The sequence below is a fragment of the Buteo buteo genome, chromosome 6 (assembly GCF_964188355.1).
Source record: "Buteo buteo chromosome 6, bButBut1.hap1.1, whole genome shotgun sequence".
Taxonomy (NCBI): Eukaryota; Metazoa; Chordata; class Aves; order Accipitriformes; family Accipitridae; genus Buteo; species Buteo buteo.
The window spans coordinates 18,024,611-18,048,209 of record NC_134176.1 but is presented as its reverse complement, the minus strand read 5'-3'; the positions used below and the strand labels follow the sequence as shown (position 1 = coordinate 18,048,209).

The window sequence follows — 23,599 nt, the reverse complement described above, 5'->3', positions numbered from 1 at the left end:
AACAAGAGCACTTCCTTACCTCACAGGGTACAAACAAGTAAGCACCCTAATTCAAAAAGCAGCCTGATACTGGGGTGATGCCTACTTAAAAAAGTTAAGCAAGTGACCTGCCACAAGGTAAGAGATATAGCACAGTATTCTGTTAAGAGCCCGTATTTAAAAGCCAAGACGACATTTGTTTTTTTCTTGTAATGTAACACTGGTTTGTAGCTGCCCCACTGACTTGGATTTAAGCTGCAGAAAGCAAATCTAGATCCAAAACATTGCCAGATCTTAAAGATGCTGCTACTCTGAGTTCTGCCGCTGCCCACTGGAAAAACAGAAATGAGCTAACCCATTTATATTCCCAAATGTTTGGGTGCAGGCTCAGGCTCATGCTGTCTTTGGAAAGTTCATCATCTTTAAAGCTTTTTAATTCATCTGCTGTACTATCTTTTAGGCCAGATAGCTTGATGGATGTTACTCAGTTGTACTATATAATGTCACACATTTCAGCTCCTGTGCATTAAGTCCACAGTGAATTCTCATTACATTAGAGTTTAATCAGTATTTCTAAAAAAACCCTATTACTTATCACCACACAAGTTGAGAGGTTCTTTGTTTGTTTTCAGTGTTATGCTTGAATAATGTCTTACTGCTGGATTAAGGAGCATGACTGCTTAGCATCCCACTGCCATTCCTATTCTTCCATTATTTCTCTTTGGAGGATGTGCATGTTCCCCCACTTAATAAAAACAGAAAGCTGGAACCACTCTTTCTGCTGGAACTGAAAGTCTGAGACAAGACAAAACACAGAACTTGAACACAAGTCACAGAGCATTAATTGCTGTCTATAGCAGCAGCTCGCTGATAATCTGTATGGCACAATTAGCCTTAAGATAGCAAAATAAGAGAATTTCATTGGTGTAGGTAAAGAATAGAGGACCACCGTAATTCCTCACTGCAGGAAGGAAACAGAAGTCGCACAGGTGCTTATTTGAAGACTTTGAAGACTTCCCTTTAGTAGTAGGAAATTCTTTCCTGCTCCTGTGAAACATCTTTGGAAAACAATAATCTGACATCTGTTCACAGAAATCAGCCCATACCAGTCCATTGTGCTTTGCTATCTGGAAGCCAGTAACTGTACCTTACCTTCCGACTTGCTACTTACTATTGGAAAGCACGTCTACATTCAGAAAAAAATCTGAATTTACATAAAGAAGAAAACAGATAAACAGCCTGTGTATTTCTGTGTTTTGAGTTACTTGTCTGTTGTCAGGTGTAAAAGCTAGTTTCTCTTGAACAGGATAGGTTCTTTAAAGGAGGAGAAGGGGAAACAAATCAAAGAAATGCTGCTGCTCAACATAGGAAAACAATATTCCCTCTGTCAAATAAACTTTGTCCAGCAGATCGACACCAAGACATCCTCCACCTAGAAGCAGGGCTAGTGGGACAGATCATGCGAGGTCATTCAAGCAAAGCTTTCTAGTAATACTGGATGGAGAAAGAGCTCATTTCTCACACATGCCCTACTGCCTACAAGTACATGCATCAGGATATATGAAGCAACACACAAGTGATAGGCAAGGGGTGATCACACACAGCCATCCATCCTGCTCTAGCAGAGCAGCAGGCATCAGTGTTTCAGGTATGCCTTTGGGCCACAGACTCCCAGTATAGGTTAGTCTGACATCTCAACTATGCTGCGAAATTTGAGACCATAAAGTAATTTTACACAAAATCCTGTCTAGTTCTGTCCAAATGTTTCCCCAAATGCTCTTCCAATAAAGAAATCCTTTCCAGTCATTTTGTGTCTATCTGATGACTAGCCATTAAGCTACACAAACATCCGAAGACTAACAGGTAACCCATGGAAAGACAGCAACTTTAATCTACAAGGGAAAATGGAATTTGCCCTCTGTTCAGCTAATCGGTGTATCATTGAATTCATCTCATACAAGCACCTTGCTCCCTAAATGGGCAGTGCAGGCGCAAGGCACATATAACAAATGCAGACATTGGACTGTAATACACTGGGGTATTATTAAAATAATAGTATCCCCTAGACAGCGACACAAATATAGGCTAGCTTTCTCCTTCTGCTACTTGAAGCTGTGCTTTGCAAATGCTGGTTTGTATTTAACAATCTGGAGATGCTATTATCACAACTGATGAAAGAAGCTGCTCCTTAGCTCTAAGCAATAGGAGGTACAAGTATGGAAGATGCTGTAGTGGTGAACGGTTAAATGCAGCAAGTATATGCCCTTTTTCCTTGGAATACCCTGCAGCTCTCAGACAACCACACATACCTGAAAGACATATTCTCCAGTTTAACCAGCAATGAGAATTTTTTCAAGCCTTTTCTGATAGTGGATTCTTTAAAATAACATGGGCTGATTTTTCAATTTTTTTTTTTAAAGTGCTTTTCTCCTATTCCCTACTGGTGTTGAGAAGCACCTTTCACATAGACTTAAGAGCAGCCTCAACTATCAGTGGCTAACACTCCATTTTCCTCCTCTCTCCTCTGTCCTCTCTATTGCAGCAGTTCCATCTCTGCTACTGAGATATGAGAATACAAATGTGAGGAACACACTGACCACCTTAGACTGCAAAATGAGCACTAGGTAAGCATCAGCCAGACTGAAACCTATGACACACAGCTCTTCTAAGTACACAAAACAAGCCAGAAGGAAAAAGCATGCTCCCTCTTCAATCTTTTAGGGCTACAGTGCTCTATGTTACAGCTGTCATGCAACATAATTCCCTTCCCAAGTTGCCATTATCCTTTAAGTAACATCTTGTGTTAAATATGACCATTCAGACCTGGGAAAGAACAAATGTAGCCAACACCTGAGCTTATCTATAGATGGGCTACAACTCGAAGACACTTCAGTATCACTTCTCTGCTCACTAGGTTACAAGAACATTCCTCGTGCCATAGCTTTTTTCAAAGGCCAGCTCCTGTTTCTGTTAAGCCTGACTGTCCACAAACACAATAAACACAGAGTAACATCGCCTAATCAACTATCAGATCTTATTAACAGACACAAGAAAAGCCTAACTGCATTCCCACTTTCACCAGGGCACCTGCTGACTTAAGACTAGATGGGCTCAACACATGCTTCACAAAAGGGGGATCCTCTTTTTCCAAAAACAGTATCTGTAGCAGACAATTGAATGCAAAAGAAAGAAAAATAATTAAGCCCAGGTCATGTTGACATCTAAATGACAGCATTTAAAATCAGTAAGCCTTCTTTATAAGAAAATAGAGGGCAAAAAAATCAAATATAGTTTTTACTCACCTGTACTACTTCTACTCCTCTTTTCCTGGAAAAGAAAAGAAAAAAAAAAAGGGGAATGGTTAATGTTGGAAACACGGGGAAAATGTAAAAACAAACACTAATGGAAAAGAATTGCTTCATACTAGAATACAAACAACAAAAATCTGCACTAATGAACCTGATTCCAATTCAGGAATGCACTTGTTCAATTCCATTCCCTGCCTAGGAAGCACTTCAGCAGCTTCTGAATCATGGCCTCAGAAGCAACCCAAGATGCGTACTAAGCAGCTGCACCGCTGGGACTGATACAGCTGCCAAGTGAGCAGAGGTAGGAAGTGGCTGATGTTAGGGAGGAAGCATCTCAATTTTAGTCAGTTCTACTTTGCTCTTCATTTCTCATCTGTCCTCAGAGTGTATGACTTGCACCACAGCACATTCCACATGCTTGATAGATCTCTGATTTTGATCCAAAGATACATGCATAAATGTATGGGAGAACGAACATAGCACCTTGCAGCCATTTATCCTCTTATTTACAGACTTTTTCTACCCCTGTCACCTTGGTACACAGAATGCTTTGCAGAGCTACACACACAGTGACTCACATCAGTTATTCTCTGCTTGAAACCCCGGCCAAGAAATTTTTAAGTTGTCCCATGGCTTGTCTCCATCACAAGCACAAGAATACCCAAGCTGGCTCCACAGACCAGCCCTGCAAACAGAACAGGGAAGGGGACAAAGGAAGGGTATAGGCACAGGTCAGGTCCAGAACAGAGAGACTGCCCTGCAGCTGGAGCACCCTGCCCAGATGTGTCGTCATACTGCTGCAACTCCATCACAGATACAGCCCCATATATCCACTGCTCAAGACAGATGATCCATTTTGGAAGCAGTGCCTCAAAACTACAATTATTTTAAACTCCAGCTGGTGATTGGTACTGCACTGTGTGTGTCAGATAGACCTAACTGTGGCTGGCCTCAGCAGAGGCAATAACCCCTACATCGTGTAGCAGTGCCCAAAGAAAAGCTAATAAATTACACAAGCAGCCATGCAAGCAAACACATACAGATTCAACCCCATAAAGCAAGTATGCTCCATTGTCCCAGCCCAAGTAAGCATCAAGCTACAGGCTGGGATGGGACTCTGTGCATTCATCAGCCCCCAGTGCTGCAGTTTACTTTGGGAAGAAAGGGACACACACACCCCCAGGTATGTGAGCAGAGAAACAGACAGAGCATACTGCAATACCCTGTTCTAGATGGTGGGCAGTCTGGATGTGGAGACACCAGAAAGTGCAATGCCCCATAGTTTAGACACGTCCTTGGACTTCAGTTCAAAGACTTGTAGTCAGTCTGGCTCCTGCAGGAGCAGAGTTCAAATACTTGGGGTTTTTCAGAAAGGCCCACGCCTCTGAACGCTGGTTTGGCCACACAGGGAATAGTTCTAGTAATCCTGAAACACCAAGGATAAGAGACTGGAGTGGCCTACTAATTATACTCCAAAATGTCAAGAACTGCAATTGGTAGAGCCAATTTAGGCAGATCTGTAGAGATGGTCATCTACTCTGCTGGTACGAGAACTGAGATTCAGGTACTTGCAGCCAGACAATGCTCAGTCACTGCATTTGACAAGTTATCAAGCAAAACAAACCATTTCTGCTCAAGTCTTGAGAGCAGAACTGAATCCCTGGCACAAAGCCCAGGTGTCCCTGCTCCATGCCACCCTCCCAATATATGCAGGCTATTTAAATATGTTAGAACCTTCTCCTCACTTTGAAGACATAGGGAATTTAACTTAAAAATCAAAAGCCTTAGCAAACACAAGACAGGAATCTCTCTTCCTCATTCCCACTAACCCCACATGCGAAAATCAAAGACCCTTTTTGGGGGAGGTCATGGAGCAGGACTGCCTAACTCTGCCCTCAATGCTTTTCTATCTAAGAGCGTCTGTGGTGTTGTCCATAGTCACAACTGCTGCACACTGCTGAATACACAATGGCTTCTCCAGTTTTCCGCCCGATACAGTAAGTCTTTCTTTTCGGAAGCCATTACAAAGATGCCCAAAGGGACAGGCGATCAGTCAGCATCTATGACACAAATTGCTCCCTTCTTCCACTTTAGCAGTGTGGAGTTTCGCTGGCCTAGAAGCAGCATGCACTGCACAGCCACAACAGAGAGCTTGTCGTTGCTCAGCAAGAAAATTTAAAAAGAAAATGAAACCAAGCACCTCTTGCCGAGAATTTCAAAGCCCTCTTGCAGATCACAGTAGCTTGTAAATGGTGGGTAATTAATATACTGCCATTACAGTGTGGGAAGCATTGCTGCAGACCATCACCTGAGGCTGGCCAGATGTGTTCCAACTGTGTTTTGAGAAGAAAATATGAATCTCCTAGAGAAAGGGTTAATAGCCAAATTGCTGAAACCATGATTTTCACACAGCTAAGCAAGATAAGTAAGAAATATTAGGTAGGGAATGTTTTTTTTGTAAATTAGGGCAGCAGCCTACTCAGAAGCATTCCAAGTATTGTAAGCTAAAACTTAAAAAAACCAAACCAGCTATATTTTTGCTGTGTCTGCCCTGGAGTAAACAGAACAACTCAAAACCGCCATTGAAATACACCGGGCTTCAAACAGGACCACTCCAGAGCCCCTGGAAGAACAGAGGCTGATGGCAAAGGCTGCATTTCTTGCCATGCCTGCATACACGCTTAATAAGCTTTGTTCTACTTTGAAGAAGAAAAATACTTGCAAGCTGGTTGCCAAACCCACTTGAGAAAGAATCAGTCCAAAAGTTTTCTATAATCCCGTCAAAATGGACTTTGCAAATTTACTGGGACTCATCGAAACCGATTGTACTGCCCAAGCAGAAGGGAAGAAGTCAGACCAGCACCCAAGCACGGAGAAAAGGGGTGCCTGCTGTTGGATATGATGTCACACACACTTGAAAAGCTATGAAAAGGATGAAGCAATTGCCAAGGTTAGCTTGTAGCGCTGGATCTTCCCCTTTTTCAGAAGGGGGGATGGTCCCCTTTGGTTACCTGAAACATGAGAACTTTTCATACTTAAACCCAGGGAGACCAGAAACCATAGAAGCATGCATATTTTGAGGATTAGTTAATTTGGAAAAAATACTCTACCAAAATAGCTTTTTCTGAAAATAAGTTATTTAAAAAACAAAAAGTATCCAAACAACCAGGATGTCAAGCAATCACACACCTCAGTTCTGGCATTAGCTGATTCTCCACCTCAAAGATTTCCTATGTCAGTGACTTCAGACTTTTCAGCCGGGCAGGTCACAGCTGCAGGCTCAGGGCAGCAAGACATCCCTTATGCAACCAAGCATGCAATACCATCTAACCACACTAACTGCCTCACGTCATATGCGAAAGGGCTTAGGGACAGGCACGGAAAGAAAGCTGATCCTACACACAAGAAGAAACTCTGGGACCCTCAAAAAATGAGCAAACAGAGGGAATGAAGCAGGCTGTGGGCCATGAGCAATTCCCCAACAAGGGGCTGTCTGTGCAGGACTCTCAATGGAGACAAGACGGTTGCTGAATTAACTGCTCTGGGACTCTGACAGAGCCACGGACCAGCCACCACTTCTTCCTGTGGTGCTTAAAAAGCTAGTAAGAAAAATACATCCTACAGCCTTGGTGCATGTTCTTTTAGGCTGTTTCTTTAGCAGAGGACAGGCTTTCCGTCAGCTAGGCTGAGACATGCGCCAGAGATGCACTTAACATACATGAGATACTACAACAAACTCCTCTCCCAGTGCAAGCCACAGATGCTTGCATGGGTACGGGAGTGCAGCTCAGATGCAAACAGCAAACTGCAAATTCTGCAGACAAGTGAGACAGTTAAGAAGAATTGAGGGATACAAAAACTTGTCCAGGCTAAGCAGAATGCTTCCAGAGGTACCAATGCCTATGTCAAAGGTGCTGTCTCCCAGGGGGGCTATTTCACTTGGAGTACTGACCACTACTCATGTCCCTCATTGTATTCTCCATGACCCTTCTTTCTTCCCTTGTAGCTTGACACTGAGCCACAGCCTACCAGAGGAAGAGCTCCCATTCCCAGCTGGCCTGGCTGCCTTCCGATATTAGGAAGGTTATACAAAACCCACAGCAAGTCTCTTTTTCTGAGGGGAAAAGAAAGATCATTATTAGCTGTATTTCCCTTCTCCCTCCAAAGAGGCAACACAAACAGGTCAAAGAGAGACTGCATCTGCCTGCTTTCATTGAACAGATGTTTGAAAAATGGTCAGTTCTAAACTATACTCCCAGAGGTCACTATTTTTAAAATACATTTCATTCCTATGATCATCAGCTCAGGAAAAAAAAAAAAAAGGAATTATTAGCAAATGTTAGAAAACGTCTGGGAGAAAAGAAAAGGGGGAAAAGTGTTTGAAGGTGATAAAACTAAACACCTAACTTATAGCAAAGCATCAATGTCTTCAACTGGCACAGTATGCCTAAAGCTATGGAAACCTATTCAGGTGCAGTACAAATTACTGACTGGTGCTTCATGTGTTCCCTTCCTTCAGCACACAGCTCTGCTGAATCATGCACTCCAACGTTTAAAGGAAAAAACAGAAACATTTAAGTAACTGCTGCATTAGCCTGCAATATCAAATAAAACCCAGAAGCTTGTTATGGCTTACTAGTTCTATACCTGAACCCCGTGAACAACTCTACTGGATAATGCAAGCCTCCCCATATGCAATAACGATTAAAATAATTACCATGCAGGTTGACTTCATGTTTAAGTTAGAATGACATATGGATTTAGAGAAGAATTCAATATCAAGTGCATAAAAACACATTAATTGGTGTTTTGGAATCAATGTTTTACTACAGCCTCAAACTATGTAGAATAGTTGGCTTTTGGGGTTGGGTGTTTGGGTTTTTTTAACATCCAAAGTAAACAGTTTGGACTAATTCCCCACAGCATCTAGGACCTGAACTTTATAGTGAGTGACAGTCAAAAGAGAAAATTACTATCTAGTCATATATCATAGCCATGGTTAAGTAACATATTTTTGCTGTCTGGTCTGAGTGACAGATTGAAAAATGCCAAACAGAATTTACAATTTCAAAAGTAAAAGGCAATCTTTGTATCTGTTTTAATAGCCTAAGAATTTATTAGTGCATGCAGTGAAGTTCATTTTCTCATAAGAGAATGTTTCACCTCCAAAACGTCTCACGTAAAAAAGTGGCAAATATTAATAACAATGTATTGCTTTGATATAAAAAACAAGAGCATTTTCCCAGAAAAGCAATACAGTGGCATCAAAGGGAGTTGTATAAACATTAATGCGTCAGAGCAAACACCTGCAGCCACCAAGACTTTCCACCACACTGAAATTATCAGACATGGAGGAAGGCACCAGGCAAGCAATACCAAAGCAAAATGGCCCGTTTCTCCTCCTGGCACAAAGGCAACCTCAGCTCATTTGCCTTAGTTTTTCCATTAGCAGAATACCCTGCATTTCTGTTAAATATTTGTGAGGATCCTTGTTTTTATTATTTTTCATCACTGATGGACTCCACCTTACTGTCTATCAGGGAAGCAAGTGGCAACCCCAACACGGGGGTGCTCGCTGTCCAGGGGCCCTGGCTCACAGCCGCAGGCATCAGCGCACATGGAAGTTAACTGACAGCATCTGAAACATGGCAAGACTCAACTGTAACATGGGTATTTTTTGTGGTTTGTTTTTTTGCACACAGACCATCAAGCAGGCAATTAATCAGAGTTAATTTTACCAATTTATATCCAACTATTCTTACCTTTCAGCAAGCTTTTCCCCTTCAGTAATCAGTATTTTGGAAAGCTTTGACTGAAATGGATCAAAAGTTGGCATTTGGGGGAGGGAGTGCTCAATTTTCTCAGTCTGTAAAGCACCATTGATCCAAGAGAGAAGTAAAATAAAGTGCACCTTTATAATCCAGTGGGAACAGATAACATAGTATGGGGGAGAAAAGGTCTCACTTAAAACTCTTGAGTGCTCTTTAGATGGGCTGAAGAAAACCCAAGACTTTGGGCTGTTAGAGAAGACCTTTTAAGTAGAAAAAAAAAAATCAGAGAGGGTAGCCACATTTGTGCATTTCTTCCTTGTTTTTATAAACAGGGAATGGTCCAAGCAATAGGACCCCGATACATCAGACACTACAACACTATAAGCGGTTTTCACACCAGCACCCCATTCACACACGACATCTGGTAGAACCATCTGATCTTCTCCACATCTTCAAAGCATTGTATCATCCCATTTACAGCTATAAAAGTGCTTCTTAAGAGAGTGCTGTATCAGAACAAAGTGCCCTGAAAGGGACTAGAAAATAAGAGAGGATCTTCGTAGGGCAGCAGCAGCATCACTCCAGTATTCACCTGCAGCACCACAATGCTTCCACATGCCACAAATTCCCACCACAACACACACAAACATTCACCAGCATCTCACAGCAAAGATCCAGCTAGAAAGCCACTAACCCCTTATCCTGCAAGAGCAATGACAAAGTGAAGCATCCAACATCATGATTTCAGAGGTTTAAGTAGCAGGGAGGAAAAAGCCATGAAAGAAAAAAACCAGACACTGTAAGCAGTAACTAGAGGAAATAAATCGCCTTTAGTCACTAAATATTAATACAAAGTTTCAGTAATGGTTTCATGAAATATTACAGGGCTACTAATTTCAGTATTAAAAAACAGATATTGCGGAAATAAAATCAGTATATCCCAAGTTATAAAAGCCATAAAGTCAGTAAATATAAACTCAAAAGGATCTGTTTTCTTTTTAAGCTAGGCATTTAAGATGGATCAGTGCTGCTGAGCTCTGCCAGACTCTTTTCTTGGAACTAGTGACCCCAGGTTCTGGGAGCTCATACTCGCTGCTTTCCCAGCAGGGACACAAAACCTTTAACCACAGTCTTTTGAGAAAAAAAAAAACAAAAAAAAAACAACAAAAAAACCAAACGACCAGCTGAAGAGCCATCAGTGGGAAGAAGGAATGATTAACAGCCGCACAGAAAAATTATTAAAGGCAACGAGTTATTCATCCTACCAGACATTCAGAGACATATTTAGTACCTGATGACAATTATAAGCAATTGGGCAGGGTTCAGCCTTCAGCCATAGGCTTACACCACCAGACATTATCAGATTCAGTTCCCAGCTATGGCAGGCAGCCACACCATGTGATCTCTTTATAACCTTATTAAAAACCATCTTCAAACCAAGCTGTTTTGGCACCGTATCTTCCATTACAAGACATTAATTTCCCAAAGGTCAGAGTCCTTCAAATTTGCAGGCTAAATTGTTCCAGCATCATACTTTGGCTTCAATAAACTGCTTGCTTCCTTAAGTGCTGCAAAGAACATGCATGTCCTTTCTGCTCCCAGCTTCCTTTGTCTCCCCACGACCCTGGTCACCCCAGTGTTAATACGACCCTCTGCAAGAAGCAAACACATGACCCATCCCTTTCAAAAGTCTTTCTAAGGTCACGAGGCACTGGTGATGACTGAGAGAGACCTGAGAAGAGGCAGCATAATCACAAGGCGGAAGACAGTATCCCTCCCAGGGACAGATATGGTATTTATCTTTTACATATATATACATATTAAAACTCTTACTGCAGAAGCTATTAGAGGCTTCTAGAAACATATGAACATACTTACATTTTACGAACAAAAGGAACGATAACCTCACACTAATAGGTTTATAATCTGAAGGATGCTTAATATTGCATACTTGCTCTCCAGTGCCATGATACGTTCAATTAGCTGTTATGATACGTTCAATTAGCTGTCATGCTGAGGCAGAAGTTTTCCACATGTGTTGATAAAACTTCTTGGTACTATAACCATAAAACAAATATTTTATTCTCTGAAATCAACTTTCCTAAAATTTACATTTTATATTATTCTTAGCAACTCTCCTTCCATATTAATTTAAGCCAGCAGTTACGAATTATTAGTGTCTTATTCTGTTAAATCACAGAGTAAGTCACTAGTCAGCAAATAAGATTCTAAAACCTTCCATTGCCAGTGGGGCCCCGAAATCAGGTGTGCAGATTTTCCTCAAGGGAATCTTCACGCAACTTGGGCAAGAAGAGCAATCCCCTATTCGCTAAGAGGTACCTTAGTTAGTAGATGGGTATTTTGTTTACTTCTGACTTTCCAGATATTGCCAAATTGCAGGAAAAACTGTATCCCACTTCTTAACATCTATTACACTGAAGTAGGAAGGCAGATATTAGTGTCTCCTCAACTCCTCCAGTACTAAATTGGAATGTAAGGCAAATAAAACCATACTGAAAGACTTGCCACGAAAAGCTACCTACACTGAAGCTGAAAGGATGACTCACGTTGACTCAATAGATGAAGATTTCATCCGTGTCATTTCTGGATAACACTGCTAGAACTGCTCCAGCCTGAAAGCTAATGGGAAATGGATACTTCCACTTCTTCCCTGCACCAACACTGGATCCAATAAGCAGGCAGTATTTTTCAGTTTTCCAGATGACATGAGTCATCACCTTTTTCATTTTGAAGAAGAGAACACCCTAAATGCTCAAAAAGCACAACGTAACGGTAAACAACTCCGCAAAATGGCATTAAAAAGGGCTGCCAGAAAAATGCCATTTTAAGAAAGTTAACAACAAATTAGGATGGTCAGTCACAAATAGTCACATGAAAAAGAACAGTAAAAGTAAGGAAACACTCAACGACCCTGCTGGCAGTTAACTGGAAGTATTTACTGTCAGGAAATACCCTGAAGCTCCTGTGGCTACAGCTAATAGATTTCTTACGCAGAAGCTCCTAAGAGGACTTAACAGACAAGGGAACACTCAGCTGCAGAAGTGCTGCAACCTGGAAGTGCAGGGCTGCAGGTTCAGTTCAGGCTTAAAGTTTCTCCCCTACGAAGCACCACCATCTTGGGAATCTCCTTGTCATGGCAGAGACAGGTGGCAGCACACAAATACTGCAATGACAGACTGATACAGCTTTATGTTTATAGTCTATGACAGCTGCATTTTGATACCCCTCAGTAAGCTTTGTCCAGCAATATGCAGAATTCTTCCTACCTTTGCACAGGTCTTTCTAACTTTATGCTCAGACAGTTCTCAAACCAAACTAGCTAACAGTATTAGTCAAATGCCTATTCTCTTAGACTGAGATACCATCGCATCTGAAGTCAGTTGCGGTACCACTCCTCTGAACTCTACCCATAATTATATTGCCCTCTGCATTGCTTCTGAGTAGTATCAACTCTTGAACAAAGAGGTTTACCAGTAAATCCTTGGACTGCATCAGACAAGATAATCAAGCTTCCTGCCTGTCTGCCTCCTTTCAAAGACCACATCTTTTGCAACAGGAACTAAGAATTAACAAGTGCTGAAGCAATGCATGGAGAGTTGAATAAACGCACACGTTTACGCTTCTGCCTACCTACCTATAAATCTATCTAGGAACTGAAGCCTCAGCTAGCCTTAAACTCCTCAGCTCAGGTACTAAGAGCTATTTTATTGTGGCAGCACACAGCTTAGTGCATACTGCAGCACTCACCTGAGGATGTAGCCAGCTTCTGGGTTGTGCAGCCAAACTTCATTATTTCCCTCTTGAAATCCCCTGAACTTGTTTGTTTAAAACTATATCACTGGTATCTTCTTGTACTACAGTCAAAGCTAGACTGAACTGTAGACCCATTCTGACTGGAAAAGAAAAACAGGACAAGACGGGCAGAGCAGGGGTAAGAAGAGAATAGATCTTTTTGTTCCAGCATGGGTAAAGCTGTCAAGGTGACTGGGGAAAAAAACTAGTCCACCTCACATCTGTACTGGAATGCCAACAAAGTCAGGTTGGTCTTACAGATACCCATGTAGGAAGAGAGCAGCTCTCAGAAATAAAAGATTTGAGCCAGATGCAAGCAAGCCTTGGTTTATTCTGGGGCTTCCTTCAGGCTCCTGCCTCACTGTTCATTGTGACCCCCAATATAAAGTTCTTACTGTTCAGTAAGTGTTTTAGTTTTTAACTTAGGTACAGCAAGGCTAGTAAAACCTGCATACATATTTTACAGAAAGTTTTCTCTCAGAATTGTAACAACTACCAACGTCCCCTTATTAAAACAGCTACCTCCCATGTTTTGGTTAATCAAATATATTCAAAGTTTCTGGGGCTTTCATAAGGCAAGATGAGGTTTACATAGGGACAGTATACATTTTTTCCCTTCATTTGAACAATACAGAATCATGACGTACGTTAAGACACCCAGAAAGTTATTTCATTAGTCGTTTTAGACTTAAGCACTATCAAATTTAAGCATCAAATGATTCTTCTCTATTATTGCAGATAAGCTGTCTGAATCACAAATATTGGTTTACCAGTATTAATGCAAATGGCATACTGTTATCAGCCACCAAGCAAGGTTAAAGAAACAATATAGTTATTTGGGGTGATAATATAAATCTAGCTATAGTTTATATATATATATGTATGTATGTATCTCATTACAACTATCTATCTAGAGAAAGGGATCTTCAGATTAAATACATTCATGTCATGCCCTATATATAAGCCCTCCCAATACCTCCCTGTTCTATCTGGACAGGGAGAATTCAGATTGAAGTAGTACATCATCTGGTAAGCTAACCTACAATGTGCATAACCCTATTGACAACAATTGTCTTTTTTTGGAAGAGGAAAGCAAAAGAACAGAAGAGAAAAGATGACAAAAGGTAAAATGGTTCAGTCTCTCAAGCTCACATAAGAATTTTGAGTGCCCAACCTATCTCAGCCTACAGTAAGCAGAATTTCTGAAAGTGCCTGGCAATTGCCCTCTAAGAATCTGACCCCTTCAGGACTTTTCCTAGTTTTAGGTATCTACCATAGTCACTTCTAACAACCTTATTGGAGCTTGCACACAACTACCTGGCAAAAGCATACACAAAAAGAAACTGTATTCGAAACAATCATTTACCAGAACCATCATCTACAGTTTGTCTTAACTAGACTGTAATCTCTCTAAGCACTGCATTTGTAAAGCATCCCACACCACTGACCTGGAGAACTACCACAGCACTCTGGGGTTCTAGCAATGCAAGTAACTCTGATAGTAAATAATGATTCAAGAAAACAGTGTGTCTTTGAGTCTCTGGAAGGTTTGCAGTGAGCTTGTGGGTCTCCTACCAAGTTGATGTTCAGCATGTTGAGATCACTTTGAGGCATTTGTTATAACAGCATAGACGCTCTGAAGAAGAAATTTTGTCATATCTGTGAAATCCCAAGAATGAATTAAGAGTGTCCAGGGGTGGGTAGGGGCAGGGGTCAGAAATCTCCTTCCTACAAATGCCTTTCTACAAAAAGCATAGGTATGCCAAGCCAACCTAAAAAGCCCTCTGCCTGCTAGATTCTCACACACCAATCAAAGCTCAGAATTCAGTTTCTTAAAATAAATAAATAAAAAAAACCCAAAACCCTTAAAGTAGACTTGTGCATAGGCTACCAGGTGCCACTTCCACACCCCTCCTTCTGCCCCCTCCCCATCACCTCTCTCTAGCATGCTACAGGTGCTCCATTTACTTTCGTAAATCTTATCTGCATTCCCACCTTCTACCCAAATAAAAGCACTCTAGTGGCTTGCCTTGACGTTCTGAGGAGCTTCAGCTGCTCTCATCCTCAACATAAGCATGCTGCACAAAGACCATCAGTCCAGTATGGCCAGTGAGAGGAGGCTCTGCTGGGCCCCAGGCTGGTGCTGCAGGTTCTGCAGGTCTCCTGCACACCACAAGGGAGAATGAACGCACACCTCCACTCTGCTAAAACCAACGGGTACAGAGAGAAGAGCATGTCTGCCAAGCCAGCCTTCATCAAGAAATGGCTTTTAGTCCACTAACCCTGAAACCAAATGCTGTACATCCACTGCAACTTTCCAAGACTTTGGCAAACAGCCTTGAATAAACCTTTTGGGAGTTTTTATAGAGGCCCAGACACCCACTGAGACATGCATGAAATGTGTAATACACTTTTTTTTTTTTCACTTCTTGGATCTCTCAAGGAGACTGGGCATTTTTTTGGCAGAAATTAGAGACGTATTTAAGTTCAGCAACTTGCCATGCAAAAATGAGTTTATTCATCTCCAGCCAGGCTTCAAGAAAGATATATAGGTGTCTGGGGCTTTCCTTCATGCAAAACTTCATTATACAAACAAGAGAAAGTTAACACAAGAAAGTTAACATGTCTGCTCACTGAAGAAACCTGATTGCAACTTTTTTTTATCCCTCCATAAGGGATGGCCCTAATGTTTTGGCACTGTACAAGTCAGACACCAAGTCTCCCTCAAGTTTCATTAGCTTTGAGAGCACTTGTATTTCTTGTCTCCTACATTCACCAAGTGACCACTGTTTGCATATGCAAAGAACAAATTTTCCTCTTCATTTATGGAACCAGAGTCAGTCCCAAATAAAAAGCCGGCTAAAAGCAGTTCTAGTATCATCTGAAACTGGGTTCTACCTTTATTTCACTATGCAGCTCCCCCTAATAAACACTGTATGAACCATATCAACAGAAAACAGAAAAGCACCTGGAATCTAAAAAGTGCAATTCTGCAGCCTTGTACCCTATTTGAGACAAAAAAGATGTTCACCAGAAAATATCTGGTGTACAGATATTGTACCAGTACAAATCAAAGAAACATGAACTGGATTGCTTTTCTCCATTTGTAGAGATTCAGATGCCAATACCAATAATAGGAAATTCCTTCCCCTGCAACTGACTCTTCTGCTTGAGTTTATATCAACATAGATCAAAGAAAAATTATTTTACTTTATTTGGAAGCCTCATTAGAGAGGCTTGCAATAAAATGAAAGTTTGGCTTCCAACAAGTGATGATCATACTATTGGAAAATATTCCATTTATTGACACACGGCCAACTTCCCTGAGAAGCAACAGGACAGTGCTGCAGTGAATCATCTTGGTGACCTGCACAAACTACACATGATCCTGGAAATCAGATAAAACATCTGCAACATGCAATATTTGAGTATGGTCCTACTTACAAGAAAAAAGATCTAAATGGAGAGACAGCAAATTAATAAATGTTTTTAATTATAAGCATAGAGAATAATATTAATAGCTGATGTGAACATTGGGGGGGGGGGGGGGCGGGGAAGGAATGGGACACAAAACAAAACAAAAATCCAACCACGACACACCCTAGGCAAAAACCTTACCAAAATGTTCAGATAAGAGAACAGAGTTTTCCATTGGTCTCATTGGATGGGGCTGCAGTTTGAGGAGTTGGAAATCCAATACATGGAACAAGCTACTGCTGCCAACCTTTTAATACCAAGGCAACGTAGGTCATGAAGGTTCATAGAAATACACCAAAAGCTTTGGGCAGGGATGGACAGAGGATTATTATGCATAGGATCAGCCAAGGTCAGAAAGCACAAACTTGAAGATGGAGCAGAGATTAGACAGTGAGACAAAAAGTCTCCATCACTCATGATAGTTTCTGCACCTGAAAAGGGCAAAACAGTATCTCTGAGAAATCTCTACGCTAGCTGTCCTCGTGTCTAGACCACTTCAGAGAAGCACATCTATGTGTGTGTTACAAACTTACCTATTTTATCAGGCATTTTATCTGCTTTGCATTACACTGAAGTCTGCTGCTAAAGAAAGATTAAAATTCTCCCTGTTTCTTCCAATCCATAGGCTTCTTGCTTTAAGCAGTATGTATAGGTCTGCAAGAACACCCATTTTCTTGTTTGCTTTAGTGGATTGTTCACAGTGCAGTAAGAGAAAAAAAGACACCAAACTTTTATAAATCATAAAGCACAACTCCTGCCCATTTTTTTATCCAAGGTGTTAGACAAAACGCATATCCCTTCACAAGGTAAAGTGAATGACAAAGATAAAAGTTCATCAATGTTTGCTTACAAGAAATTTAGGGCATCCCATCTCTCTGAACCAAACTATTTTTTCTTATCAGCTTCAGCCCTTCTGCAGGCACCACTTTGCCCAAAAGGTCACCTTCAGAGCTCTGCCTTGGGCCAACACCCACAGCATGTGTCTTTCTGTCTCCCACACCCCTGACCTTCCATGGCACATCTTGCTAGTAATCTCTCTCACACAGACACAGTGGGGTACACATACAGGGCACTCCAATTAATCCTGCCCTTGTTTTTTTCATAACTTATCCTAGACAGCAGCTGTTACACCTATCCTTTCCATCAGTGACTGAGCACATGGGGTTTAAGACTACAACTTTCCCAAATTGGCCAGGGCACACAGGAGCTGATACACAACCCCCAAAATACTCCTACATTTTCTAACCAGACTGCATTGTAGCCCAGATTTGGATCTGCTGGGAGGTCTGCTACACTGTGTAACTGGAAGAACCCAACAGTTTCTTGGGTCGCCTCAGATTTTCTAGAAGCTGCCTTGACAACTTAAATCATACCATCATACTTGGAGCTCTGTTACTCGTACTCCTGTTCTCCCTCTCAGAAAAAAAAGCTTAAGGCCAACAGTTCTTTTACATTTGTTTCCCTTTATGGACTTACCTAGATTCTCTAGTACCTGCCCCTCCCCATTACAACACTGGTGTGATCACAACACCCTGATGAGTTTGTAAGATAACCTAAATCCCTCTTAAAGGGAAAAATAAAAAGCTAAATTTCTATTCTAATCTACCAAATAACCATTGTTCTTATCATTGCTAAGAAGGCGGATATATAAACAGCTGATCCAGCTTTTGAGTAAGAGCTGGAAAGGCAGACACAAAGGCACAGTAGCAGCTAGCTGTTTTCCTCTGGGTTATTTTTGTCTGGCTCCACCCTGAAACTCACTCTTCAATCCCAGTAATTGGCAGCAACTAATTAGAAGGAAAAATGCAAGCAGTTTATTAAAAGTTTGATTAAATGTTGATTACATGTCTGATTAAACATGACCACAGAACAAATTTCCCTTGGACAAGAGCGCTCATTTTCTCTTGCTCACTTCTTTTGTTTGTAGACATAAGAGATAAGAACTGTGGAGATGATGCTATACCACACACTGCGATTTCAAGCCTATAGGTGACTGCACAACACAAGGCAAGGAGAAGTTGATGATTCCTCTGCTGTTTCAGGTTGCTTCCCACGTTGCCCATCATCAGATGCACACTGCTAACTCCCATGTTCTCTCTTTAGGGCCTTCACATTTGACTGAGGGGTGTCATACGCAGGATCAGCTCAAAGATACTGCCAGAATTACATCACAGGTTAATTGGAGATACAATCAGCGTAAAAGAAAGGGACTTGTAGAAAGGTTACAACTTTTAAATTGCTGTAATTCTGAAATATGTACAAGGACTTGAAGAATCATTATACATGGGGAAAAAAAACATGTGTTAAGTAACAGCTTCAATAGATGTTGAAAATTCTCAATGTCTTAAACGGATCCTTGAACTACAGCTGCTAAGGAAAGTGATTTTTTTCATCCCATTTGCTGTCACTTAAAAGTTATCAAGTAACAGTTAATGAAAATGACTGAACCACGTAATACTATTAGTATTTTACAACAGAGAAACATACACTTTTACCTCTTAATCTCTTAGTAAATAAAAATACATTTGCTCCAAATATTTCCAGGAATTCTTGTTTGTGAAAGCAAAAGAAAATCCTTGACCAAGTGTCTGCTTTTACACTCCACTAGCACATTTATCTGCAACAGCAGGATTTCTTACCCCAAGAACACTTTTTCCCAGGCAGCATGTTTTCACAGCTCTTTGCACATCAGATCCCTGCAGTCAGCCGTGTTTCATAAAGAAGGAGGCTGTTCCACACCCAGCTTTACGTAACCCCCTTGCACACAGTTGCTCAGCCTCCCTGACTTCACTCTCTCGCTCTGGGTGGGTATTATCTGCCTACTTGGACTTGCAGGGTTTCACGCTTGGTCAGCACACAGTCCAAGGTGCCAGAGTAAGCTACAAAATACACAGGCATCACCTTAAGGGCAGAAACTACTCCAATTTAGCAAAAATGTTCCTCTTCAAGATCATCCCAGTCCTCCAGAACAATAAAGTTGTGATGGTTATAAAACGATAATCAAAACCTTGTGAAAGTTGCACTCTAAGAGGCTATATAAACTGTCGTTATCTTATTTGGACTACTCCCTTACATCTCAAGGAAACACTACATCACCCCTAATTATTTTCTCTAGTTAGTTTCCAGATAAAGGTAAAAAAAATGCCAGGATAATAATTTTTTTTCAAGACTAATTTGAACACCTACATTTTTTTCCTCCATCTGAATTCTAGTAACACCATCCACAACGTGTAAAAGAAGTCTTCCTCCAGCCTGCCCTGCATGTCTCTGTACCACCACCCCAAGGCAGACACCAGAGAAATGTCACCCCAATCCCACAGACAGCTCTCAGACCAGCAAGGCTGCAGACCACCTAGCACCCTCTGCAAGGCACAGCTAACCAAAAGCCCATCATTGTCAGTCTAACAGTATCAAGGCCAGCCTTGATTTTGCAGCAGAATCCTCTCTCAAGGCCTGGCTTCAGCAGAAGACCAGTTTCAGCATAAAGTACTAAAGTGCAAATTTTTTGAACCAACAAAAAGCGCTGGCCTGCATATTAGTCAGACATAACACCTACAGTTCCGATTACCTATTTCAGATGGAGTTTACAACAGCAGCTATGTGCCCCAAGGCACTTCTAAACCATAAACACTGCTTGCAGAGCTACACTACAGTTTTATGTATATTCATGTCTTACTTCAGGATATTCAGTCAGAAGTGATGCTGGAAAGATAACAGAACATTTCATTTTGATTTTATTCCACTGTTTTCACATTGTGGTGTTCTCCTAAGAAAAATTCTAGTAAGGTCATGCCTAGACTTTTTCAGCAAGACTTTCCCTGGAGAAGAATAACTTCTCTACTCACATTACTAGTTAAAAAAAAAAAAAAGCCCACAGACAAACAATTAGGAAATGAAAGGAAAAAAACCCCAAAAACTAAAACTGCATTTTTGGCCATTTAAGGCTATGAACTGAGAAACAATGAACAAGCCCTTATGTCAAAACAAAACAAAATCTTAATATTGTTCAAAGCAGGAAGATTTCTCTTTTTCAAGTATTTGTCTGTAAAATCTTTCACTGTAACTAAGGTCCTAACCCACAAAGTCTTCCATCCTACCTAACAATGAACTGCTTACAGATGCTTCTAAAGATAACCTGCATGCTAAACTTGCCATTAAACTCCTCCCTCTGCCCATACATAAGAGAGAACTACAGAGAGAACATAACATCAAAGATCAAATTTCTTTCCATTTCTTCCTCAAATTTTACCACTGCCTTGGTGCTAGGATTGCTGAAGATGCATTATCTAATGACTCTATCTACCTACAGCCATACAGTTCTTGTGCTGTAATTTACTGGCACCAAGCCAAACATCACTGGTCTTGTACCTTTCTAGCAGTGTAACTACATGGCATGCTTATGCTGTCAAGTACCAAACACCTCCACTGATGACGAATGTGCTAGGAGAATATGGGTGACGGAAGCTGGGGATGAAGCTTGCCATTACAGACACTTCACACAGTACTACTGTTTCTTACCTCCTTTCTGGGTTTTGCAGAGGAGCTGCTTGAGCTTTTCTTTGTAAGGTGCTGCCCCTTGAGATGTAAGGTGCAGGTCTGCTGTTGTATCAGACAGCTTCAAGATTAACACTGCAGGCTTCTATCCTAGGTAAGATCCCACTAAAACCAAACAGCTTTTACTCAAACCACTTTCACGAGGCAGAACTATGTGCCAAATCCTCTGATTTTTGTCATCTCTCATTGTAGGTCCTTATCTAAACAGCTAGTCAAGCAAAGGCATTACAGTGCCATGCTGCTTTACCTTGGGTACAGCAATCTTTCTCTGTTGTTGACTCTATGACACTAAAAGCAAAATCACTTTAAGTCATTTACTACTTGTACAGAGAAATCAACTGGACTTGTCTGGAAATAAGCATTACTTGGGAAACTGCTCCTCCCATGTGCATACATTGGGATCATATGAACAGTTGTATTCTATCCATCAGCTATTCCATTTGTTATACACCTTTTACATAAACATACAGCAAATGACAGTTACTTCCCAGTAATGAAGCCACAGAGAAGATTTCCAAAGTGTTCTTGAATAACTAGCTTAGCAGATTTTCCAAGATCTGACACCATGACATAATGGAAGCTACAGAGCACTACTCTAAAGTAGTCAAGCTGTTCCTCTGGAAGCTCTCCTTTACAGCAGAAGTTTGTATTTGTTCCATAAGCCCAGAAACAAAGATGTTTTCAAAGAGCTAAAGTTAGAACTCAATTTTTCACTGTAGAGGTTTCATATGAAACAGGTTTCAAAACTGCTAACACCTCTGAGGAGGACACACTTAGTCCCATCAATGCCTCAATCAGAACACGTCCCAGGGACAGGAGGCTAACAGTATAACATCTGCTTCCCACACTGGCCCTCAGTACTTCAGCTGATGCTCTTTACCCTCCCACCCACCTCACTGCTCTCTCACATAAATACTCCTCGGAGCAGTGAGGCTTCCACTGGCTACATCCCACAAGCTCAGGCTCAACAGTTATCCTAGTCACTTCTGCATCTCACTCCAAAAGGCCCATTTATCCTACACTCCTTTTATGTGGAAAGAACTTCTCTTCAGTCCTTCCATGTTCATCTTGCAGTACCCGCTGCCTTCACTTGCTGTTATTAGAAACCTTGAATGTGACGTCTGCTCGTTCTGGGTCCCAAAGACAGCAGGCTAAAGAGTCCTCAGCCTTCCCAGTCCTTGCTTGGGAGGGGGTACTGCAACCATCCCAACTACTCCCTCACTCCAGTGATACAAGACAGGGTGGCAGCTGTGGTCCTGCCCTTTCTATCTTCCACAGCAGGGTAGGATGGAAAAGGGGGAAGAGGATGGGAGGAAAGAGAAAAGCACCTGCTAGGGACCATCATATTCTTTCATACCCAAGACAACCAATAGTGAGCTTTTGGATGCCAGTGATCATTTTGGACATTGTCTGCCATGAACTGGCAAATGCGTAGCAACAACAATCCTGAATTCCATAGCTTCTGTGCTTAAGATGACAGTTGGATTAGCCATCCTGGGCTAGTACTATCACCAAGTACTCCATTCAGAATGGGAAGCACTCCAACAGCCCTTTACCACTTACCACATACCTGCTGAATGGACAAAGCAGTCACAACTTTGCTTAAAGCAATTTCTTCAGCACAAGTGGGACCATACAGAAATCCTTCCAAGGGATTTCCAAAGCCAAAAAGAAAAGACCACATTAAAGTCTCCTCCTACTTAAAAAAAAAAAAAAAAAAAAAAAGAACACCATCACCAGTAAACCCACCACCACCAGAAAACCACACCTTAAAAAGGCAAGACAAGAGAGAGCAGAAAGGCAACCTCCAACAGGTCAAGAGCACAGGAAATCTAGGGGACACTGTCAGTCTGAGCATAAAGTAAGAACAGCCCTAATAAGGATATCCTGAAACCACATGCATCACATCAGGGCAAGAAGCCATTACTAGTCCACAAGTAATCCAGAAAAATCATGGTAAAAAGAAAATAGTCTCTCTCACAGCAAGACAATTCAATATGATCTCCCTTGGGAAGGAGTAGAAACAGCACATGCATGACCCTTCCCTCAGATCAGGAAGGGTGCTTACACCAGCTCAGAGCATCATGCAGTAGGCAGCCTGCTCTGATCACCACATCCATCTTCTTTCCTAGATGTGGCTCACAGCTGTCCATTTGAAAAGCAACCAGTAGAGAAGGTACAGGGCCTTATAGTCTAAAAAGCATTCATTCTGGTTTGGGCATTTTTTTCTCTCCTATGAGTGAGATCACTCCTTGAAATTTTCACATACGCAAATTAACTGAACAGACTATGTTCTGCAGACATACTGTTTTCAGTCATGTAGATGAGACAACCAACATAGCCCATCTTAAAATACTAAGCTTCATCTAAAGCAAATTAATAGACCTCCTTGTTTTCACTTGTTTAGATTATACTCCTCCACTTGCACTGCTAGGATGTGATCTGGCCAGTGGTTCACGCCTACATCCTCACCTGTAAAGGAAGACCAAAACACTGCCAGTGCTGCTTGCCAGTCACTTGAAAGAGGTAGTCTGCTATTTCTCAAGCATCATTTCAGAAGACGCATCAAATGATTCTATTTTTCAGAAAATAAATATGCAGTCTTAAAATCTCCTAGGAGATCCAGGGCCTCATTTAGAGGGGAAAAAATAGTTTCTTGGTACAATGGTGACAGCAGCTACCTTTAGAAAAAAGGCT

General features: G+C 41.4%; 1 protein-coding gene across 4 annotated transcripts in view; it reads right to left on the bottom strand.

The window, feature by feature from the left end:
• ITPK1 (inositol-tetrakisphosphate 1-kinase) overlaps nucleotides 1–23,599 on the bottom strand; it is a 157,981-nt gene that overhangs the window by 117,470 nt on the left and 16,912 nt on the right. For 3 of the 4 annotated variants that reach the window (XM_075029933.1, XM_075029931.1, XM_075029932.1), the window contains one exon: nucleotides 3,282–3,306. The exons of the other annotated variant lie outside the window; for it this stretch is intronic. In XM_075029933.1, the coding sequence (XP_074886034.1) occupies nucleotides 3,282–3,306 (25 nt within the window). The remainder of the gene's footprint in view (nucleotides 1–3,281; nucleotides 3,307–23,599) is intronic. 4 annotated transcript variants of the gene reach the window in all.